General features: G+C 38.7%; 2 protein-coding genes and 1 pseudogene across 2 annotated transcripts in view; all 3 read right to left on the reverse strand.

Annotated features, from left to right (window-relative positions):
- The window catches only part of UBXN7 (UBX domain protein 7), a 62,088-nt gene that overhangs the window by 19,464 nt on the left and 24,392 nt on the right, over positions 1-18,232 (reverse strand). The window contains exons 4-6 of the mRNA XM_032406805.1: positions 10,906-10,971; positions 7,840-7,952; positions 229-375 (exon numbers count right to left, since the gene is read on the reverse strand). Coding sequence (XP_032262696.1) covers positions 229-375; positions 7,840-7,952; positions 10,906-10,971 — 326 coding nt within the window. The remainder of the gene's footprint in view (positions 1-228; positions 376-7,839; positions 7,953-10,905; positions 10,972-18,232) is intronic.
- Positions 1,794-1,983, reverse strand: LOC116634223 (annotated as a pseudogene).
- On the reverse strand, positions 9,929-10,895 carry LOC116633925 (mitochondrial pyruvate carrier 2-like). The gene has a single exon (XM_032406806.1). The coding sequence runs from the start codon at positions 10,472-10,474 to the stop codon at positions 10,085-10,087; it is 390 nt and encodes a 129-aa protein (XP_032262697.1). The 5' UTR covers positions 10,475-10,895; the 3' UTR covers positions 9,929-10,084.

Raw genomic sequence — 18,232 nt, forward strand, 5'->3', positions numbered from 1 at the left:
TTTACATGGCATGGTTCTTTTTTCCTCCTTCCCCTAAGAGTTCTTCATTGCTGCCCTTATTTTCACTTGTCCTTACTATTTCAGCCATTAGGTGGTTTTATTTTTTTCATATGTCACAATTTAACTGTTATTAATTTTTCCCCATTTTATAACCTAATGCTTCCTCCCCAACATCCCATACTACAAAAGTAAAATACCACAAAAATTTTGATTAACTCTCCATCTCACCTGCCAGAAAATGAAATGTTCCCGGATAATATTCTTCACAGCTTCATTGCTCCATACATCACGGTTGAGGCACTGGCATGCAAAGTCTTGTACGTTTTGAATGTTTATCATTAGCCACTTATTTTGCATCTGGCCGCACTCTTTGGCCTGTAAGAGTAAAGTAACATAACATTTGTTAGAATCACTTTCTACTTGTAACTGATATGTTTCAGAATTCAGAAGCTGTCTTCATATAAATACTAAGTTTTTTCCTCAAGTACAACATCTAGAGTTTTCAGTATCTATACAGCATTTACATTAATTTGCATATTTGTATATAATTATACTGTCCATTTTCAAGCATTCTTCAAATTTAAATTATCTGCTTTTCATTTATACACTGTTACTTATTTAATGGCTAAATTTCTACTGTACAATTAAACATCTTGACCTAAAAAAGACTCCACAAACAAGGTCAACAAGTCATATAATTATATCATATCCCTTCTGATCCCTATCCATAAATATCTCCCCTTTTAAACAGATGTAAGCAGTATGTATTACTTTATTGTTTTCTTTTCAATACTTCCATACATGCATATACATACTTCAAAATGTGTTTCCAATACACAGTTCCAAATACCATTTTCATCCCAATTATCAGGCACGTGCTATTTTACAGAATCACCCTAAACACTTCAGTAAGAGCTGCCGAGGGTGTCTTCTCTTAAGGTTGTTATTCCTAAGGGTGGATTTCGAAACCTGAGATCACAGGATCACAGAATATTTCAGAATGATCTCCAAGACTCCCCAGTGTATGGTACAAGTATCAATCATGAGTGTGCACTTTTTGCTTCACAGTTCCTCATCACCACAAAGACCTAAGAAATAATGCCAAATAGGAAAAGAATAGCAGGAAGGCAAATAAGCAAATGCTACCTCAAACCTCTACATAAGAACTGAAATGAAAGGCATAGTTTTGAATAATTTTGCCCTGGAATAATATTCTTTTCCTATCAGTTTGACATGGGAAAATCTTAACGATCAATTAACTTAGATTAATAACAACTAGAGAATATAAACATTTCGAAAGTATTATAAGATGTAAAACTAAGAATATCTTCTCTTCTAAGGCTTACACAATCTTGCAAATACTGTTATCCTATTTTTTTGTATAAATCCCCCAGAGAAAATAATTTTCTAATATTCGCTACTGATTCCACAAGTGAAAACCCAAGTTCTAAAAAGAAGTATCCATGTATTAAGCCAGGAAGCTGTATTTAACTGGTCAAAGCCTTATTTTAAAGTATAGTATAATAAAGAATCTTATTATACAAATATAATAAAATACCTCCTTGAACCTAGGAAGTAAGAGTGCTCCACTTAACTTCCTTACCTATAGCATTCACATAGATTTAAGAAATGGGTGGTAAGTAATTATACTGTCTTAACTTAAGAAAAGTATTTGAGGGATACCTGGGTGGGTTAAGCACCCAACTCAGTAGGTTAAGCACCCTACTGTTGATTTTTGGCTCAGGTCATGATCTCAGGGCTGTGAGACTGAGCCCCACATTGGGCTCCATGCTGAGTGTGGAGCCTGCTTAAGATTCTCTCTCCCTCTTCCCCATGTGCTCTCTCTCTCCCTCTCTAAAAAGAAAAAAAAGGAAAGAAAAGAGAAGAAAAGTAAAGTATTTGAGAATAAAGGAAATTTTCAATTAGCAATAATTGTGCCTCGGATAAACCTCATTGGCTACAATACTGCCACTGCGCAAAGCTCGAGAATAAAGGAAAAAATTAACACACATTCTAGAGAGACAGATTGGAGAGAACATATCCCTTTAATAGGATAAATTTACATGTCTGCCTCAAATACAAAGACTAAGGAAATAGGAACAAGGAAAACAAGGAAAAAAATGTGTAGCACCAAAAATAATAAAAGTTCAGAGTTTAGGGGTGCCTGGGGTCACTCAGTTGGCTAAGGGGCTGACTCTTGATTTTGGCTCAGGTCATGATCTCAAGGTCATGAGGTCAACCCCCCCCTCCCGCCCGCCAGTGGGCTCCACGTTCAGCAGGGAGTCTGCTAGTCCCTCTCTCCCTTCTGCCCCTCCCCCACTCTCTCTCTAAAATAACTACATAAAATCTTTTAAAAAATAAAGTCCAGAGTTCAAAAATGATGCAGAATCATTTGTTTTCTGTGTTTAAAAAATTCGTTTATTAGCATTCATGCTTTCATTAATTCAGATTCATTTATTCAGTAGGCACTTACTGAGAACCTACAATATTTCAGGTACAGTTACAGATGCTGGCTTATAGCAATTACCAAAACACAAAAATCCCTGCCTTCATGAAGCTTACATTGGGGGGCAAAACCTTATACCAGCAAAAACACCTGAAGATCTGGGACACCTGGGTCACTCAGTTAAGTGTCTGCCTTTGGCTCACGTCATGATCCCAGGGTCCCGGAATCAAGGTCTTCATCGGGCTCCCTGCTCAGTGGGGAGCCTGCTTCTCCCTCTGCCACTCTCTTGCTTTCTCTCTCCCTCTCTCTCTGACAAATAAATAAATAAAATATTTTTAAAAAACCAAAAAAACCACCTGAAGATCTATTAAGAAATTACTGCTAGAAGGAAGGAGCCAAAGAAGATACAAATTTCATGCAAAGGAACAACGTCTGGACAAGAGGTAAGAGTCTTAACACAATCTCACTAAGTATACAAATTATATGAGTCAAGGACTAGAGGTGAGAGTGGACCATGGGACAATAATGAATCTTCCCTCTTGGAATCTATTAGGCTGTTCTGAGTCAATATTCCAAAGCCATTACAGGGAGACCCAAGGGCAAGTGTGGCTACACCAAACAGAGAGGTATGTGATGGGATTTATCATGACAAGCGTAACAGTAAAGACTAACCTCTCTCTCAGTCCCAGACAGGTCAGGAAAGTACAAAAAGTAAGGATATAGAAGAAAAATAATTTGTTTCAATAACAAATATATAGCCACAAAGCTAAAAGGGAAATATTAAAATATGCACAGTACTTTCTTATGGAAATGTTAATTACTTTCACCCACATTTATAGCAAGTACTTTTGAAATTAATAAAGTACTCTTAGTGATTAGGACTAGGCGCATGTGTAACTGAACAACAATTTTAACAAATAAATATGCATTTCTTATTAAAATAAGGAATATCAAGAAAATTGTTCGGATTCTTTCTGTACAATATACTCCAGATTATGCCATTCATTCAATCATTTATTGAAAATTTAATGAGTGCCAACTATGTGCCAGAAACTCTTCCCGGCACTGTGGAACAGTAAATAAAACAAAGTCCCAGGGCGCCTGAGTGGCTCAGTGGTTAAGCATCTGCCTTCGGCTCAGGTCATGATCCCAGGGTCCTGGGATCGAGCCCCGCATCGGGCTCCCTGCTCAGCGGGAACCCTGCTTCTCCCTCTCCCACTCCCCCTGCTTGTGTTCCCTCTCTCCCTGTGTCTCTTTCTGTCAAATAAATAAATAAAATCTTGAAAAAAAAAAAGAATAAATAAAACAAAGTCCCTGTGTTCACGGAACTTAAGGGCTAAATGGAGAAATAAGAAAACCTAAGGGGCACCTAGGTGGGTGGCTCAGTTGGTTGAGCATCCGACTCTTGATCTCAGCTCAGATCTTGATCTCAGGGTTGTGAGTTCAAGACCTGCAATGGGCTCCACGCTGGATGTGGAGCCTACTTGAAGAAAAAAAAAAAAGAAAAGAAAACCTAAGAAATGTTCCACTGCCCAGGTCAGATCATTCATCCTAAGTGCTTTGCTCACTCAGCTCCAACCACATTCGTTTTCTTGGCTGTACCCGAACTAGGCCTAGGTCTTTCCAGTACCAGTTCCTTTACATTTAACTGTTTTGTCTACTCTTCCCCTGGACCTTTATGATTCACACTCCCTCATTCCATTCAGGTTTCCTTCAAATCTCATCCTTTCTTAATCTTCCCTCATCTTCCTATCTAAAATAGTTCTGGGGCACCTGGGTGGCTCAGTCGGTTAAGTGTCTGCCTTCAGCTCAGGTCATGATACCAAAGTCCCAGGCTCGAGTCCCACATCAGGCTCCCTGCTCAGTGGGGCATCTGCTTCTCCTTCTGACCCTCCCCGCCCCCCAGCCTCATGTGTGCTCCCTCAAATAAATAAAATCTTTAAAAATAAAATAAAATAGTTCTGTCCCCTCACAATTATAAACATATGTGAAATTTATGAAATCAACCTTGCTTTCAATTTACCGGTAAGAACACTTGTGCTTAATGGCCCCAAACAAACAAAAAATAACCCTCTCTCTCCTTCCCTTATTCTATTTTACTCTTTCTCCCAGCAGCTACTGTAACCTGAAATTTCTCCTCTCTCTCCCTCTCCTTCCCACTCTCTCTATATATACATATCAAACATGCATATAAAATACATGCATGTTATATATTACTTGTTTCTTATTTGTTTATTGTATGTTTCTCCTTCTAGATTATAAACTCTTTGACATCAAGAACTTTGTGTAGTTTGTTATCTGCTTATAAGTACCAAATACCCATTTTCCCCTTCTCCCTCTTAGTAACAGAGCCTCCAACTTTTTGCTAAGCATCTGGATTTCCTAGTGTCTCTTGCAGCTAGGTTTGGCCATGTTGTCAAGTTCTGGTTAATGGGATATGAGCAGAAGTGATGATGAACAACTTTTAGGTCGTGCCTTTTTTTTTTTTCTTAAAGATTTTATTTATTTACTTTTGAGAGACACAGAGAGAGAGTGAGCACGAGCGGGGGAGAGGGGCAGAGGGAGAAGCAGACTCCCTGCTGAGCAGGGAGCCCGATGCCACACTCGATCCCAGAACCCTGGGATCATGACCTGAGCTGAAGGCAGACGTTTAACTGACTGAGCCACAGGAGGCACCCTAAGTTGTGCCTTTAAAGGGAAAAAGTGTGCCCTTCTAAACCCCTTCCCTCCATGCTGGTTGGAAAGCAAACAAGGTGGTAAGCCATCTTGACTCATATGAAGAGAAGCAAGCAAGACCTAGGGAATAGCAGTGCAAGACAGAAAAAACCCCACTCCTAATAACTTCATGTAGCAGAACCACTCTAACAAACAGTCTGGACTTCTATCTTATTTAAGCTACTGTCTGCTTTATTCCTAGTGTCTCTCTCATATGCAGTCAAATCTTTATCCCAACAAATATAATCCCCATTACCTAGCATAAGGCCTTGTAATTCAAGGCTTCAATAAATAGTTACTGAGTAAACAAGTGAATTAATCAGTCTCTCATGTGGTTAGCATGAACCACAACACTTGAACATACTCTACTTCTAGTTACACTGTCCAGTTTCTAACCTGTCAAACTGTGGCTCAAATCTATATCTAAGATGGTGCCCAAACCTATGGGCCCTGCCTGAGCACCAGAGTGTTCCTCTAATTTTCAATATTCACTTTTCTAATCTTCAATGACTTAATTCTGCATATTACCTCCCTAATTTTTATAAAACTAATATACATCATTAGTCATAATTAAATGCCTACCTTTTGTTAAGTATTTGTCATTTATAGATTTATAAACAATGAAGTTTGAAGTTTAGTATTATCAGTGAATAAATGGATTGCTGTGAATAATACAGGTCATGAAATACAAAGAATATAACTTAACAAAATAAATTAAAAAAGATTCATTTTCCCTCAAAGAACAAGCAGCAGAGTAACTGCTTTTATGAACCCAAAATGATCAAATTAAATCAAGCTCAGTTACTTCATTAAGCCCTAGAGCAACTCAGAAGCTACTAAAAAATGGAAAACCTGGCAAAACAAACACAGATCCTTTTTGTCTTTCATACTGCTGCTATTCTCTCAATGGCTGAATTATCATCAGAACAGCAGAAAGGATAGGCAGCTGCCATATTTAGATCACCAGGCCAAGAAAAAGAAAACATCTTTGAGCTGACTAATGAATATCAAAGACTCTCAACTCTAGTCTCATTTACATGACAAAAGGAAATGCTTGGGGCTTCTGGGTGGCTCAGTGGGTTAAGTGTCTGCCTTAGGCTCAGGTCGTGGTCTGGGGTCCTAGGGTGGAGCCTTGCCCTGCCACGGGGCTCCGCGCTCAGTGAGGAGCCTGCTTCTCCCTCTGCCTGCCCTTCCCCCTGCTTGTGCTCTGTCTCTACCTCAAATAGGTGAATAAAATCTTAAAAATAAAAAAAAAGGAAGAAAGAAAAGAGAAGAGAAGAAAAGCTAAGCTAAGCTAAGCTAAATTTGTTTGGTCAAATCATTATCATTTGGATTTTCTGTTACATGTTGCCAAACACTTTCAGGTTTTACAATTCAGAAAATTAAAACTGAAGAACAGACTTAGTTAAATTTCTAATCCTCAGTATTTCATTTAGGCTACTCTAAGAGTATGTCAAAGTACAAAATCTTTTAAAAAACAATCATAATTCACTTCCAAATATGCAGCTACAAACATCATTTTTCTGAGTATTGTTTGGCCTACTTTATGCTAACAGGTAAGACCTGAAATTTAAGTAATTTATATCTATGGAAATGCTATTCTGACTCAAAAGAGCATTAACATGCTAGTTAACACACAAAAGCAACTGTTTTAACACTTCAACAGAATATTTAAAATCCTAACCAAACTCATTCATTTAACAGATACTATGCTTCTGTAAAATACTAGAAACTGGGGGCACCTGGGTGGGTCAGTCAGTTAGGCGTCCGCCTTCGGCTCGAGGGGCGGGGAGTGTCCCTGTTCAGCCAGAGTCTGCTTTTGTTCTCCCTCTGCCCCTCCCCCCCAGCTCCTACTTTCTCTCTAATAAATAAAATCTTTAAAAAAAAATCCCAGAAACTGGGTCCCAAGGATTACCAAAATAAAAAGAAACATGTTACCCCTGCCCTCATTACACTTAAAATTTAGCAGACAATCAAGTAAACCTGCTCTGGAAAGCTTTTCTTTGGCTTTAGCCAAATTAAAACCAAAAAACTGAAGAAGAGTATCTTCTGCAACTACATAGATATTCTTTTAAAATACAACAGGATCCCCATAAAAATATGGGCAAAAGATACCTACAATTCACAAATCGCCAATAAACACAGGCACACTCTTCTCAGTAGTAATCAAAGAAACACAAACTAAAAAAATTAAGATTTTTTTTTTCAAAAACTACCAAATGGCAAAGATTCTTTTTTTTTTTTAAAGATTTATTTATTTGACAGAGAGAGACACAGCAAGAGAGGGAACACAAGCAGGGGGAGGGGGAGTGGGAGGGGGAGAAGCAGGCCTCCCGTGGAGCAGGGAGCCCCATGCGGGGCTCGATCCCAGGACTCTGGGATCACGACCCGAGCCGAAGGCAGACGCCCAACGACTGAGCCACCAGGCGCCCCCCAAATGGCAAAGATTCTAAAGTGATACCACACAAGGATAATTAAAGGGTTTTATGAAACAATCTCATATACTGCTGGTAGAAATATAAATCAATGCAACCTTTTAGGTATTTCATACTTGTGTCATACTTATTAAGATGCCAATTCTCTATATTCTGGAAACTTTTTTGTTCTTAGAAAGAAAAAAATGGCATTGAAAATGCAAAAGGATTCATAGCTAAGGCTTACAATTTCCAGCAACTTACTGTTTCAAAGCTGCCTTTATGCATCAAATCAATGGGTGGCCGGAAGAGATCTGCAAGGGTAGTTAGTTTCTTATCTATTGCTCCTCCATTTCTTAATTCCTGTTCTTGCCGAACTGCAACACAGGAGGATAGGAAAGTTTCAGTTAGCCAGAAAATAAAAGCCATGAATCTCAAAATATAAACATGCATCAAATGCAAGAATTACTGAACAATGTGCCTGACCTCATGCAAATGCAAATATCTAATGCTGATTCTGAAAAACATACAAAGCATGGTGGGGAGGGAGTCTTAAGACTTAGTGGTGCTCTCAATCCAAATGTAAGGACAAAAGCTGAAAATTACAGTAGAGTCACCTAATCAAAATATTTCCTTCTCATATTCCAAGCGAACTTGAGCACAGGAGAAAATTTTCATCTCCATTTACCCAGTTCTGAAAGTAAGCCTAATATATCTGTTGTTTCTAGCTACACTGCCAATCTTTAAAGATTCTGGCAGTGAGAGAGAAGGACCACCTGTTGTCACCTTCTCCTGGAAGGGTATAGACTTCCCTGGATGACCTGAATCAGTTTGGGTTCCCCCCTTCAACTCTCTCCAAAGTTACAACACCTACCTGTGCTGCAATGAGCTCATTATATATCAACTACAAAATCAAGCATGGTCCAACAGTTTTTCATATATTCTCTAAACAACTTTCCTTTTTTTAAAGATTCCATTGCTAAATCACTACTAAAGCCTCTAAAAGTATAAGGCCAAGAATCTCATTCTAGCTTATTCCACAGAAAGATATAAATCTATTCCAAACAACTGTAGCCAAAATGTTAAGAGTGGCTGCTTTGGGTGGTGTGGCTTTTTCCTCTTCCATTTTTCAATCCCCTACAATAACCATTTTCATTGTGGTCATTCCTTTAAACTGACAGATACCAGGATTTCTTTTTTTCCACCAATTATTCATTTATTGTTTTAAAGTACAGTTGACATACAATATTCTTTTAGTTTCAGGTGTACAATATAGTGATTCAACAATTATATGCATTACAAAATGCTCACCGTTAAATGTAGTTACCCTTTGTCACCATACAAGTTATTACAGTATTAAGTGACTATATTCCCAATGTTGTAGCTTTCATCACTGTGACTTATTTTATAACTGGAAGTTTATACCTCTTAATCCCCTTCATCTATTTCCCTTATCCTCCCACTCCCCTCTGGCAACGACCAATTTATTCTCTGTATTTAGGAATCTCTTTTTCACTTGTTTGTTCATTTGTTTTGTTTTTTAGATTCCACATATACATGCAATCATATGGTATTTGTCTTTGTCTGATTTATTTCACTTAGCATAATAACCTCAAGGACCATAATGTTGCTGTGAATGGCAAGGTTTCATTCTTTTTTGTGACTGAGTTAATATTCCACTGTGTACATAATACCACATCTTCTCTATCCATTCATCTATTGATGGGCACTTAGGCTGCTTCCGTAACTTGGCTACTGAAAATAATGTTGCAATAAACAAAGGGGTGCATATTTGTTTTCTTAGGATAAATACCCAGAATTATAATTATTGGGTCATATGGTATTGCTAGTTTTAATTTTAGAGGGAACCTCCATATTGTTTTCCATAGTGGTTGCAATCCCCATCAAAAGTGCACAAGAGTTCCCTATTCTCTACATCTTTGCCAACACTTCTTATTTCTTGTCTATTTCATACTAGCCATTCTGACTGATGTCAGGTGAGATGTCAGGATCTTGAGGGAAACCATCTTTTTCTTTTATTATAGTCAGCATTTAAGTGCTCATTCAAAAGCTAATTAAATTTGTAAATTACCAGATTTCTTACATTTCTCCATCACCCTTTTTTTTTTTTTAATTAAAAGTTTGCTTTCGGGGCGCCTGGGTGGCTCAGTCATTGAGCATCTGCCTCCGGCTCGGGTTGTGATCCCAGGGTCCTGGGATCGAGCCCCGCATCGGTCTCCCTGATCAGCGGGAAGCCTGCTTCTCCCTCTCCCACTCCCCCTGCTTGTGTTCCCTCTCTCACTGTGTCTCTCTCGGTCAAAATAAATAAATAAAATCTTTAAAAAAAAAAAGTTCGCTTTATTTTTCTGTTGAATCAAGTATTAGCCCCCAGTTTACAGTTTTTTTATGCCTTCCAAACAGTAGCACAGTTAATATCACCTTATCAACAGCCAAATAATAAATCAAATTAGTCCCAGTGGGTATATCCACATCTAGATTGTTCGGGTGGTCAGGAACTCTTGTTTGCTTTAGCTTTTAGTTCTTGGTTATATCTCCAAATATGAAAGAGCTGAGAAGCTTCTGCTACCCCCACAAAGAAATTACCAGCAAAGAGACTCCAGTTTTTTGGGATAATTACAAGTGAGTATCTAGACCAAATAAACCCTGTGGCCATCAAAACATCAGATTGAGCTGTGTGGAGTTTCTCTGTAGGTCTGGCCAGGTCAGCCAATCCAGCACACACCAACCCCCATTTCATAATTGGAGCCCAGAAAAAAACTGTTTTGGGACCTGCCGGGTGGTTGTACAACGGCCTCAATTTCTCCAGCAGCAGGAGCTCCACTTTATTGAGGACCCAGTGGTAGGTGGCCCGAAGGCCCCGGGCACCAGCGGCTGTCATCTCTGCGGACGAGTTGGTTGTGGGCGGTCGAGTGCGAGAGTGGCCGCGTGCTCCTCCCACCAGGTAAGCGGGGGCCCAGAAAAGATTGAGGGGGCGGAGGCTCTGTGACCTCCATCACTCTTAATATTCTTCTATCACCAGTTAGGTTAGCATTTGGAACAATTTAGCGTAAGGGGAAGTTAGTAACAATCACAGACTGAATTCATAATTTCCTTTTAAAATAAGGTGACTCCTCAAAGTAATTAGGCCTGATATAAATCATCTTTTTCTTTTAAGAAAAACTATATAAAACAAACCAGGATCCTGATCTCTAGGGGACCGGTTGGGTGCTTTTCCATCTTGTGGTTTTCTATGTGGGAGAAAGAGAGGGGAGGAGAAAATGGAGAAGGAAGAAGCAAGAGAGAGATAATAAACTGGTACAAGATACTTACTAGTTTCAGTCTGAAAATCTCGGAAACCATCAAATATTGAACGTGCAGGCCGTCGTCTTTTAGGAGCTTTAGGGGAAAAAAATAGAAATGATAGAAAAATTTAAACCTTCACTTTGAAATGGTTCTAAAAACTTCCCTATCTGGGGGCGCCTGGGTGGCCCAGTCGGTTAGGCGTCTGCCTTCGGCTCAGGTCATGATCCCAGGGTCCTGGGATCGAGCCCCGCATCGGGCTCCCTGCTCAGCGGGAAGCCTGCTTCTCTCTCCTCCTGGCTCGTGCCTGCTCATGCTCACTGCCCCTATCTCTCTCTTGTCTCTCTAATAAATAAATGAAAAAAAAAAACAAAAAAACTTCCCTATCTGTATTTCTTGTTTTAAAACAAGAAACAAGGGAACACTCATAGATTTATAAAGGTGTCCTTCAAAAAATAAAATATTTAAACCATGAGAGATGATGGACTCTGAAAAACAAACTGAGGGTTCTAGAGGGGAGGGGGGTGGGAGGATGGGTTAGCCTGGTGATGGGTATTAAAGAGGGCACGTTCTGCATGGAGCACTGGGTGTTATACGCAAATAATGAATCATGGAACACTACATCAAAAACTAATGATGTAATGTATGGTGATTAACATCATAAAAAAATGAAAAAAAAAATAAAATATTTAAAAACCTTCAAGTCATTCATATAAAATTAAGTCAACCATCTTCAGCCCAACCATTCTGTTTTACAAATAAGAAAATTAAGGCCCAGTTAAGAGACTTAACCAAACTTGTGTAAAAGATAAGAACAAAGAAGATTTTGGGTGCCTGGGTGGCTCAGATGGTTAAGCATCTGCCTTCGGCTCAGGTCATGATCCCAGGGTCCTGGGATCGAGTCCCGCATCGGGCTCCCTGCTCGGCAGGGAGCCTGCCACTCTCTCTCTCTCTCTCTCTGTCTCTTATGAATAAATAAATAAAATCTTTAAAAAAAAAAAAAAAAAAGAACAAAGAAGATTTTAAGGATGACTCCCCATGGTGATGAAGCTACATACATGCCGCAAATATCTAATTCAGGTTAGCCTAAGGGATCTGACTATCTTTTGGTGTAACACCTGAGTGAGTACCTACCTTCTAAACCATATTTAAGAAAACTTCTTAGTCAATGGATACACATGTAGAATTATAAACTCCAAAAACATTTTTAATTTTGCAAGAAAAATTTTTCCACAGTTACACAATGGGTTAGTGAGAGAAAAGTACACAGAACCAAGATCTTCTGATACCCAGTATAGTATCTATTACACAATCCTTAAGTATTTTATAAAGTCTAGAAAGCAATAATAAAAATGTTATCTTCCTATATGTATATGTTCAGATCATTTGCCAGATCATTTATATACATTACAATAAACAAGGACATTTAACAATTCCTTCAATATGGGTAACAGTTATTAAATTAGCTTATGACATGCCTGGCCAGCATGTAAACAGAACAATGCTTCATGTTAATAAATGATGAATAGCAGTAAGATTAGGAAGTATGAAGTCCCCACCCCATGTCAAAGCATCTTTCCCAAAAGTCTCTGTATGCCATTATATAAGATAATTCTTTCTATCCAAGAACAATTAAGTAAAAAGCAAAACAAAATGCAGAACCATATATTTAAAAAATCTCATTTTTGTTTGAAGTATTATCTGTATATAATTTATGCACATTTGTGTATATTAAAGAATCACAATATTATCTCAAGGAAAAGAGATTTGATTTAAAAAAGGAAAAAGAAACTTCCATGTTTTAGTTCTATATTGAATTTTATTTATATTTATTTAAACTGAAAATTTTTAAATTTAAATATTTCATTATTTTCTCCTCCCTTCCTCTTTCCCTCCTTTCCTTTATAAAGCAGCATCAAGGAATGTTATTCTTTCCAATCTTGTAACTATTTTTAATCAAGAGTTCCTATTTCAAATGTATAGGTTTCTAGTAGGAACAATATGGCCTCTCAAATAATGCCTTCTTAAAACTCTTTAGCAGATACTTTTAACCATAACAATTAAGAAAGTAAGGATATCTGATGATAAGGCACAGAATGGCTGCCTAAACAGAGTATATGATTATTGGGGAGGTAGTACACAAAAGGTAACTTTCTTCTACTTTGAAATTGCCAAAGGCAGGCCACTCAATATTCTACATTATTTCACACACACCACCCACTTTCTTCCCACTTTAGCCCTTCTAGATCAGGCATCTGATCTCCTGGGAGTCTCCTACTTCCTCTTTTGCTAGCTTTGGACTCAACCCCTTTTACTTCTTGGGCTCATAACCTGCTCCCATTTGTTTCCTCCTTATTTATGCTAAGTCTAACCAAGAACCTCTCCTCAGGCCACACACAATACCTCTAGTCCTAGGACCATTATTATAGGCATACCTCAGAGATAATGTAGGTCTGGTTCCAGACTACAATAAAGCAAATATCACATTAAGACGAGTCAAATGAATTTCTGAGTTTCCCAGTGCATATAAAAGTTATGTTTACACAAAGTTTACCACTGAATAATACAGATTTGAACTGCACGGGTCTACTTATATGTGGGAATTTTTCAATAAATACAGTACAATACTGCAAATGTGTTTTCTCTTCCTTATGATTTTTTTTAATAACATTTTTTTCCAACTTACTTTATTGTTAAGAATACAGTATATAATACATATAATATACAAAATATGCGTTCATCGACTGTTTACGTTATGGTAAGGCTTCCAGTCAATTGCAGATTACTAGTTAAGTTTTGGAGCAGGTGGGGGAGAATGGGGGGGGTCAAAAATTATATGCAGATTTCAACGGCTTGGGGGTCAGCTCCCCTAACCCCTGAGTTGTTCAAGGGACAACTGTATACTGTAGTCCATTATGTGTGCAATAGTACTATGTCTAAAAAAATGTACACATTTGGGGCACCTGGGTGGCTCAGTCGTTAAGTGTCTGCCTTCAGCTCAGGTCATGATCCCAGAGTCCTGGGATCGAGCCCCGCATCGGGCTCCCTCCTCGGCGGGAAGCCTGCTTCTCCCTCTCCCACTCCCTCTTTGTGTTCCCTCTCTCGCTGTATCTCTCTCTGTCAAATAAATAAATAAAATCTTAAAAAAAAAGTACACATTAATTAAAAATATTTTATTGCTAAAAAATGCTAACCATCATTGGAGTTTTCAGCAAGTTGTAATCTTTTTGCTGGTGGAGGGCCTTGCCTCTATGTTGATGGCTGCTGACTGATCGTGGTGGTAGTTGCTGAAGTTGGAGTGGCTGTGGCAACTTCTTAAGATAATGAAGTTTGCTGCATTAATTGACTCTTCTTTTCACAAATGATTTCTCTGTAGCATACAATGTTGTTTGATAGCATTTTACCCACAGTAGAACTTCTTTCAAAACTGGAGTCAACCAAGCGGCACCTGGGCTGGCTCAGTTGGTGGAGCATGTGACTCTTAATCTTGGGGTTGTGAGTTAGAGCCCCACAGTGGGTGCAGAGATTATTTTTAAAATAAATAAATATTAAAAAAAAAAAATTGGAGTCAATCCTCTCAAACTTTGCTGCTGCTTTATCAACTAAGTTTATGTAATATTGTAAATCCTTTGTTGTCATTTCAACAATCTTCACAGCATTTTTACCAAGAGTAGATTCCATCTCAAGAAACCATTTTCTTTGCTCATCCATAAGAAGCGACTCCGCATCCATTTAAATTTTATCAAGAGACTGCAGTAATTCAGTTACATCTTCAGGCTCTACTTATAATTCTAGTTCTCTTGCTATCTCTACCCACATCTGCACTCACTTCCTCCACTGAAGTCTTGAACCCTCAAAGTCATCCATGAGGGTTAGAATCAACTTCTTCCAAACTCCTGTTAATGATGTTATTTTGAGGGGCGCCTGGGTGGCTCAGTCAGTTAAGCAGCTGCCTTTGGCTCAGGTCATGATCCCAGCGTCCTGGGATCGAGCCCCGCATCGGGCTCCTTGCTCAGGGGGGAGCCTGCTTCTCCCTCTCCCTCTGCCTGCCTGCTGTTCCCCCTGCTTGTGCTCTCTCTCTCTGTCAAATAAATAAATAAAAAGTCTTAAAAAAAAAAAAAAAAAAAAAAGATGTTATTTTGACCCCTTCCCATGAACTGTGAATGTTCTTAATGGCATCTAGAATGGTGAATCCTTTCTAGGAGGTTTTCAATTTACACTGCCCAGATCCATCAAAAGAATCACTATCTATGGTAACTATTGCTTAACAAGATGTATTTCTTTAATAATAAGACTTGAAAATAAAAATTTCTCTTTAATCCATGGGCTACAGAATGGATGTTGTGCTAGCAGACATGAAAACAACATTAATCTTGTTGGACAATAACATTAGAGCTCTTAGATAACCAGGTATGTTGTCACTGAACAGTCCTATTTTAAAAAGAATCTTTTTTTCTAAGCAGTAGGCTTCAACAGTTGGCTTAAAATATTCAGTAAACCATGTTGTAAACAGATGTGCTGCCATCCAGGTTTTGTTGTTCCATTTACAGGACTCAGGCAGGGCAGATTTAGCATAATGCTTAAGGGCTCTAGGATTTTCAGAATGGTAAATGATCATCAGCTTCAACTTCAAGTCACCAGCTGCATTAGCCCCTCACAAGAGAGCCAGCCTGTCCTTTGATGATTTGAAGCATTGACTTCTCCTCTCTAGCTTTGGAAGTCCAAGACAGCATCTTCTTCCAATAGAAGGTTGTTTTGTCTACATTGAAAAATCTGAGCTAGATCTTCTGGATAACTTGCTGCAGTTTCTATATCAGCACTTGCTATTTCACTTTGCACTTTTATGTCATAGAGACAGCTTCTTTCCTTAAACTTCATGAACGAACCAACCTCTGCTGGCTTCAAATTTTTCTATAGCTTCCTCATCTCTCTCAGCCTTCAAAGAATTGAAGAGAGTTAGAGTCTTGCTCTGGATTAGATTTTGGCTTAAGGGAATGTTGTGGTTGGTTTGATCCTCGATCCCGACACTAAAACCTTCTTCTTATCAGCAAGCAACAGGTTGTTTCACTTTCTCATCATTCATGTGTTCAATGGAGTAGCACTTCTCATTTCTTTCAAAAATTTTTCCTTTGTATTCATAACTTGGCTAACTGGCACAGGAGGCTTAGCTTTTGGCCTATCTCAGCTTTCAATATGCCTTCCTCACTAAGCTTAATCATTTCTAGTTTTTTATTTAAGGTGAGAGACGTGCAACTCTTCCTTTCACTTGGACACTTAAAGGACATTGCAGGGTTACTGACTGGCCTAATTTCAATATTGCTGTGTTTCAGGGAATAGAGCGGCCCAAGAAGGAGGTGAGACAGGGAATGGCTGGCTGGTAAACCAGTCGTATCAATTAAGTCCACCATCTTATACGGGTGTGGTTTGTGATGCCCAGAAACAATTATAATAGTACAATCAAAGATCATGGATTATAGATCACCGTAAAAAATATAGTAATAATGAAAACATTTGAAATATTGCAAGAATTACCAATATGTAACAAAGAGACATGAAGTGAGCAAATGCTGCTGGTAAAATGGCGCTGAAAGACTTGTTCAACACAGGGTAGCCACAGCCATTCATTTGTAAAAAGCACAATAATTGTGAAGCACAATAAAACAAGGAATGCCTGTACTCCAACCTGCCTCTTCAATATGTGTTTCCTGACTCTTCAAGCAATCTGCTATACAGCAAACATCAGTCCTTTGTATTCTCACTCTATTGCCATGTAACAGAAATGCTGGTCACTGAGGTCTAAGAGGCTAAGCTACAAAACGCTAATAAAAGACTCAAAATGAGATTCATAGAATAGGGGAGTGGGACAGGTGGAGAATAAAAATTTAGTTAGAAGAGTGGCACTGATCACATTTTCACAACTCCCTGTTAATAATTGGCTTAAGAGAAGACATCTGGATTTTCAGATCTGCTTCTGCAATCCGTTGTTATTCCCATAGCTTAAGTAAATGAAGGAAATTAAAAGTCAACCTAACACAGATACATAGTTGTAAAGGGGAGCAGTATTTTAATAGTGTTTTGAGATCACTGTGAATATTCTCCTTTGATACTGTACCAAAACTCAACCAGTAGTAGTTTCTTAAAGGTTAACTGGAGCATGGAATCTAAAATCTTATCAATGAACTTTTCATTATCTGTTCCATTAAAATCCATTGGTCTATGTGGTAGGCAGTCTGCAGGATGGCCTCCAATTATCCCAATTTCTCAATATTCATAACCTGTGTGTGAATATCCTGAATATGGGCAGGATCAAATGGAATGTGGCAGAGGTGAGGTGATGGGTTGTCACTTCTAATAAAGATGGTGGCTTCTAAAATGGCTGCCTTCTCTTGCTCTCTCATTTGCTCTTTGGTAAGGAAATAATGTCTTTAGTCAACCAACAGCCACATGAGTAAGCTTAGGAGATCCTCCTCTACTCAAGCTTTGAGATGATTATAGCTCTGGCTGATATCTTGATTATACCCTTGTGAGAGACCCTAACCAAAGATACCCAGCCAAGCCATACCTGGATTCCTGAACCACAGGAACTGTGAGATAACAAATGTTTGTTGTTTCAGGAAGCTAAATTTTGGAACAATCTGTTACACAGCAATAGATAACTAATCTATCCATCTATACAATTTATCTTATTGTCTGTCCTTTTACCTATGCACAATTTTGTAATATGGTGCACTAGTCAGGGGCGCCTGGGTGGCTCAGTTGGTTAAGCGACTGCCTTCAGCTCAGGTCATGATCCTGGAGTCCCAGGATCGAGTCCCGCGTCGGGCTCCCTGCTCAGCAGGGAGTCTGCTTCTCCCTCTGACCCTCCCCCCTTTCATGGTCTCTCTATCTCATTCTCTCTCTCAAATAAATGAATAAAATCTTTAAAAAATGTATATATATGGTGCACTGGTCATCTGAAAATATTAGTTCAGGAGCACCTGGGTGGATCTGTTGTTGTTAAGCATCTAATCTTGATTTCGGCTCAGGTCACAATCTCAGGGTTGTGAGATCAGCCCTGCGTCGGGCTCTGCTCTGGGCATGGAGCCTGCTTAAAGATTCTCTCTCTGTCCCACCCCTGACCCCCACAGAAAGAAAGAAAGAAAGAAAGAAAGAAAAGAAAGAAAAGAAAGGAAAGAAAGGAAAAAAAGGAAAGAAAGAAAGAAAGAAAGAAAGGAGGAAAGAAAGAAAGAAGGAAAGAAAGAAAGAAAGAAAAAGAAATATTTCTTCACTGAGTTATGCAAACATTCCAAACACCGACCATTTCATTATACAGTAATAATAAAAAATCAACATCTGTTAATGACACCACTAATCTCAT

The sequence above is a fragment of the Phoca vitulina genome, unplaced genomic scaffold, assembly GCF_004348235.1.
Source record: "Phoca vitulina isolate PV1807 unplaced genomic scaffold, GSC_HSeal_1.0 scaffold8, whole genome shotgun sequence".
In the NCBI taxonomy this organism is placed as follows: Eukaryota; Metazoa; Chordata; class Mammalia; order Carnivora; family Phocidae; genus Phoca; species Phoca vitulina.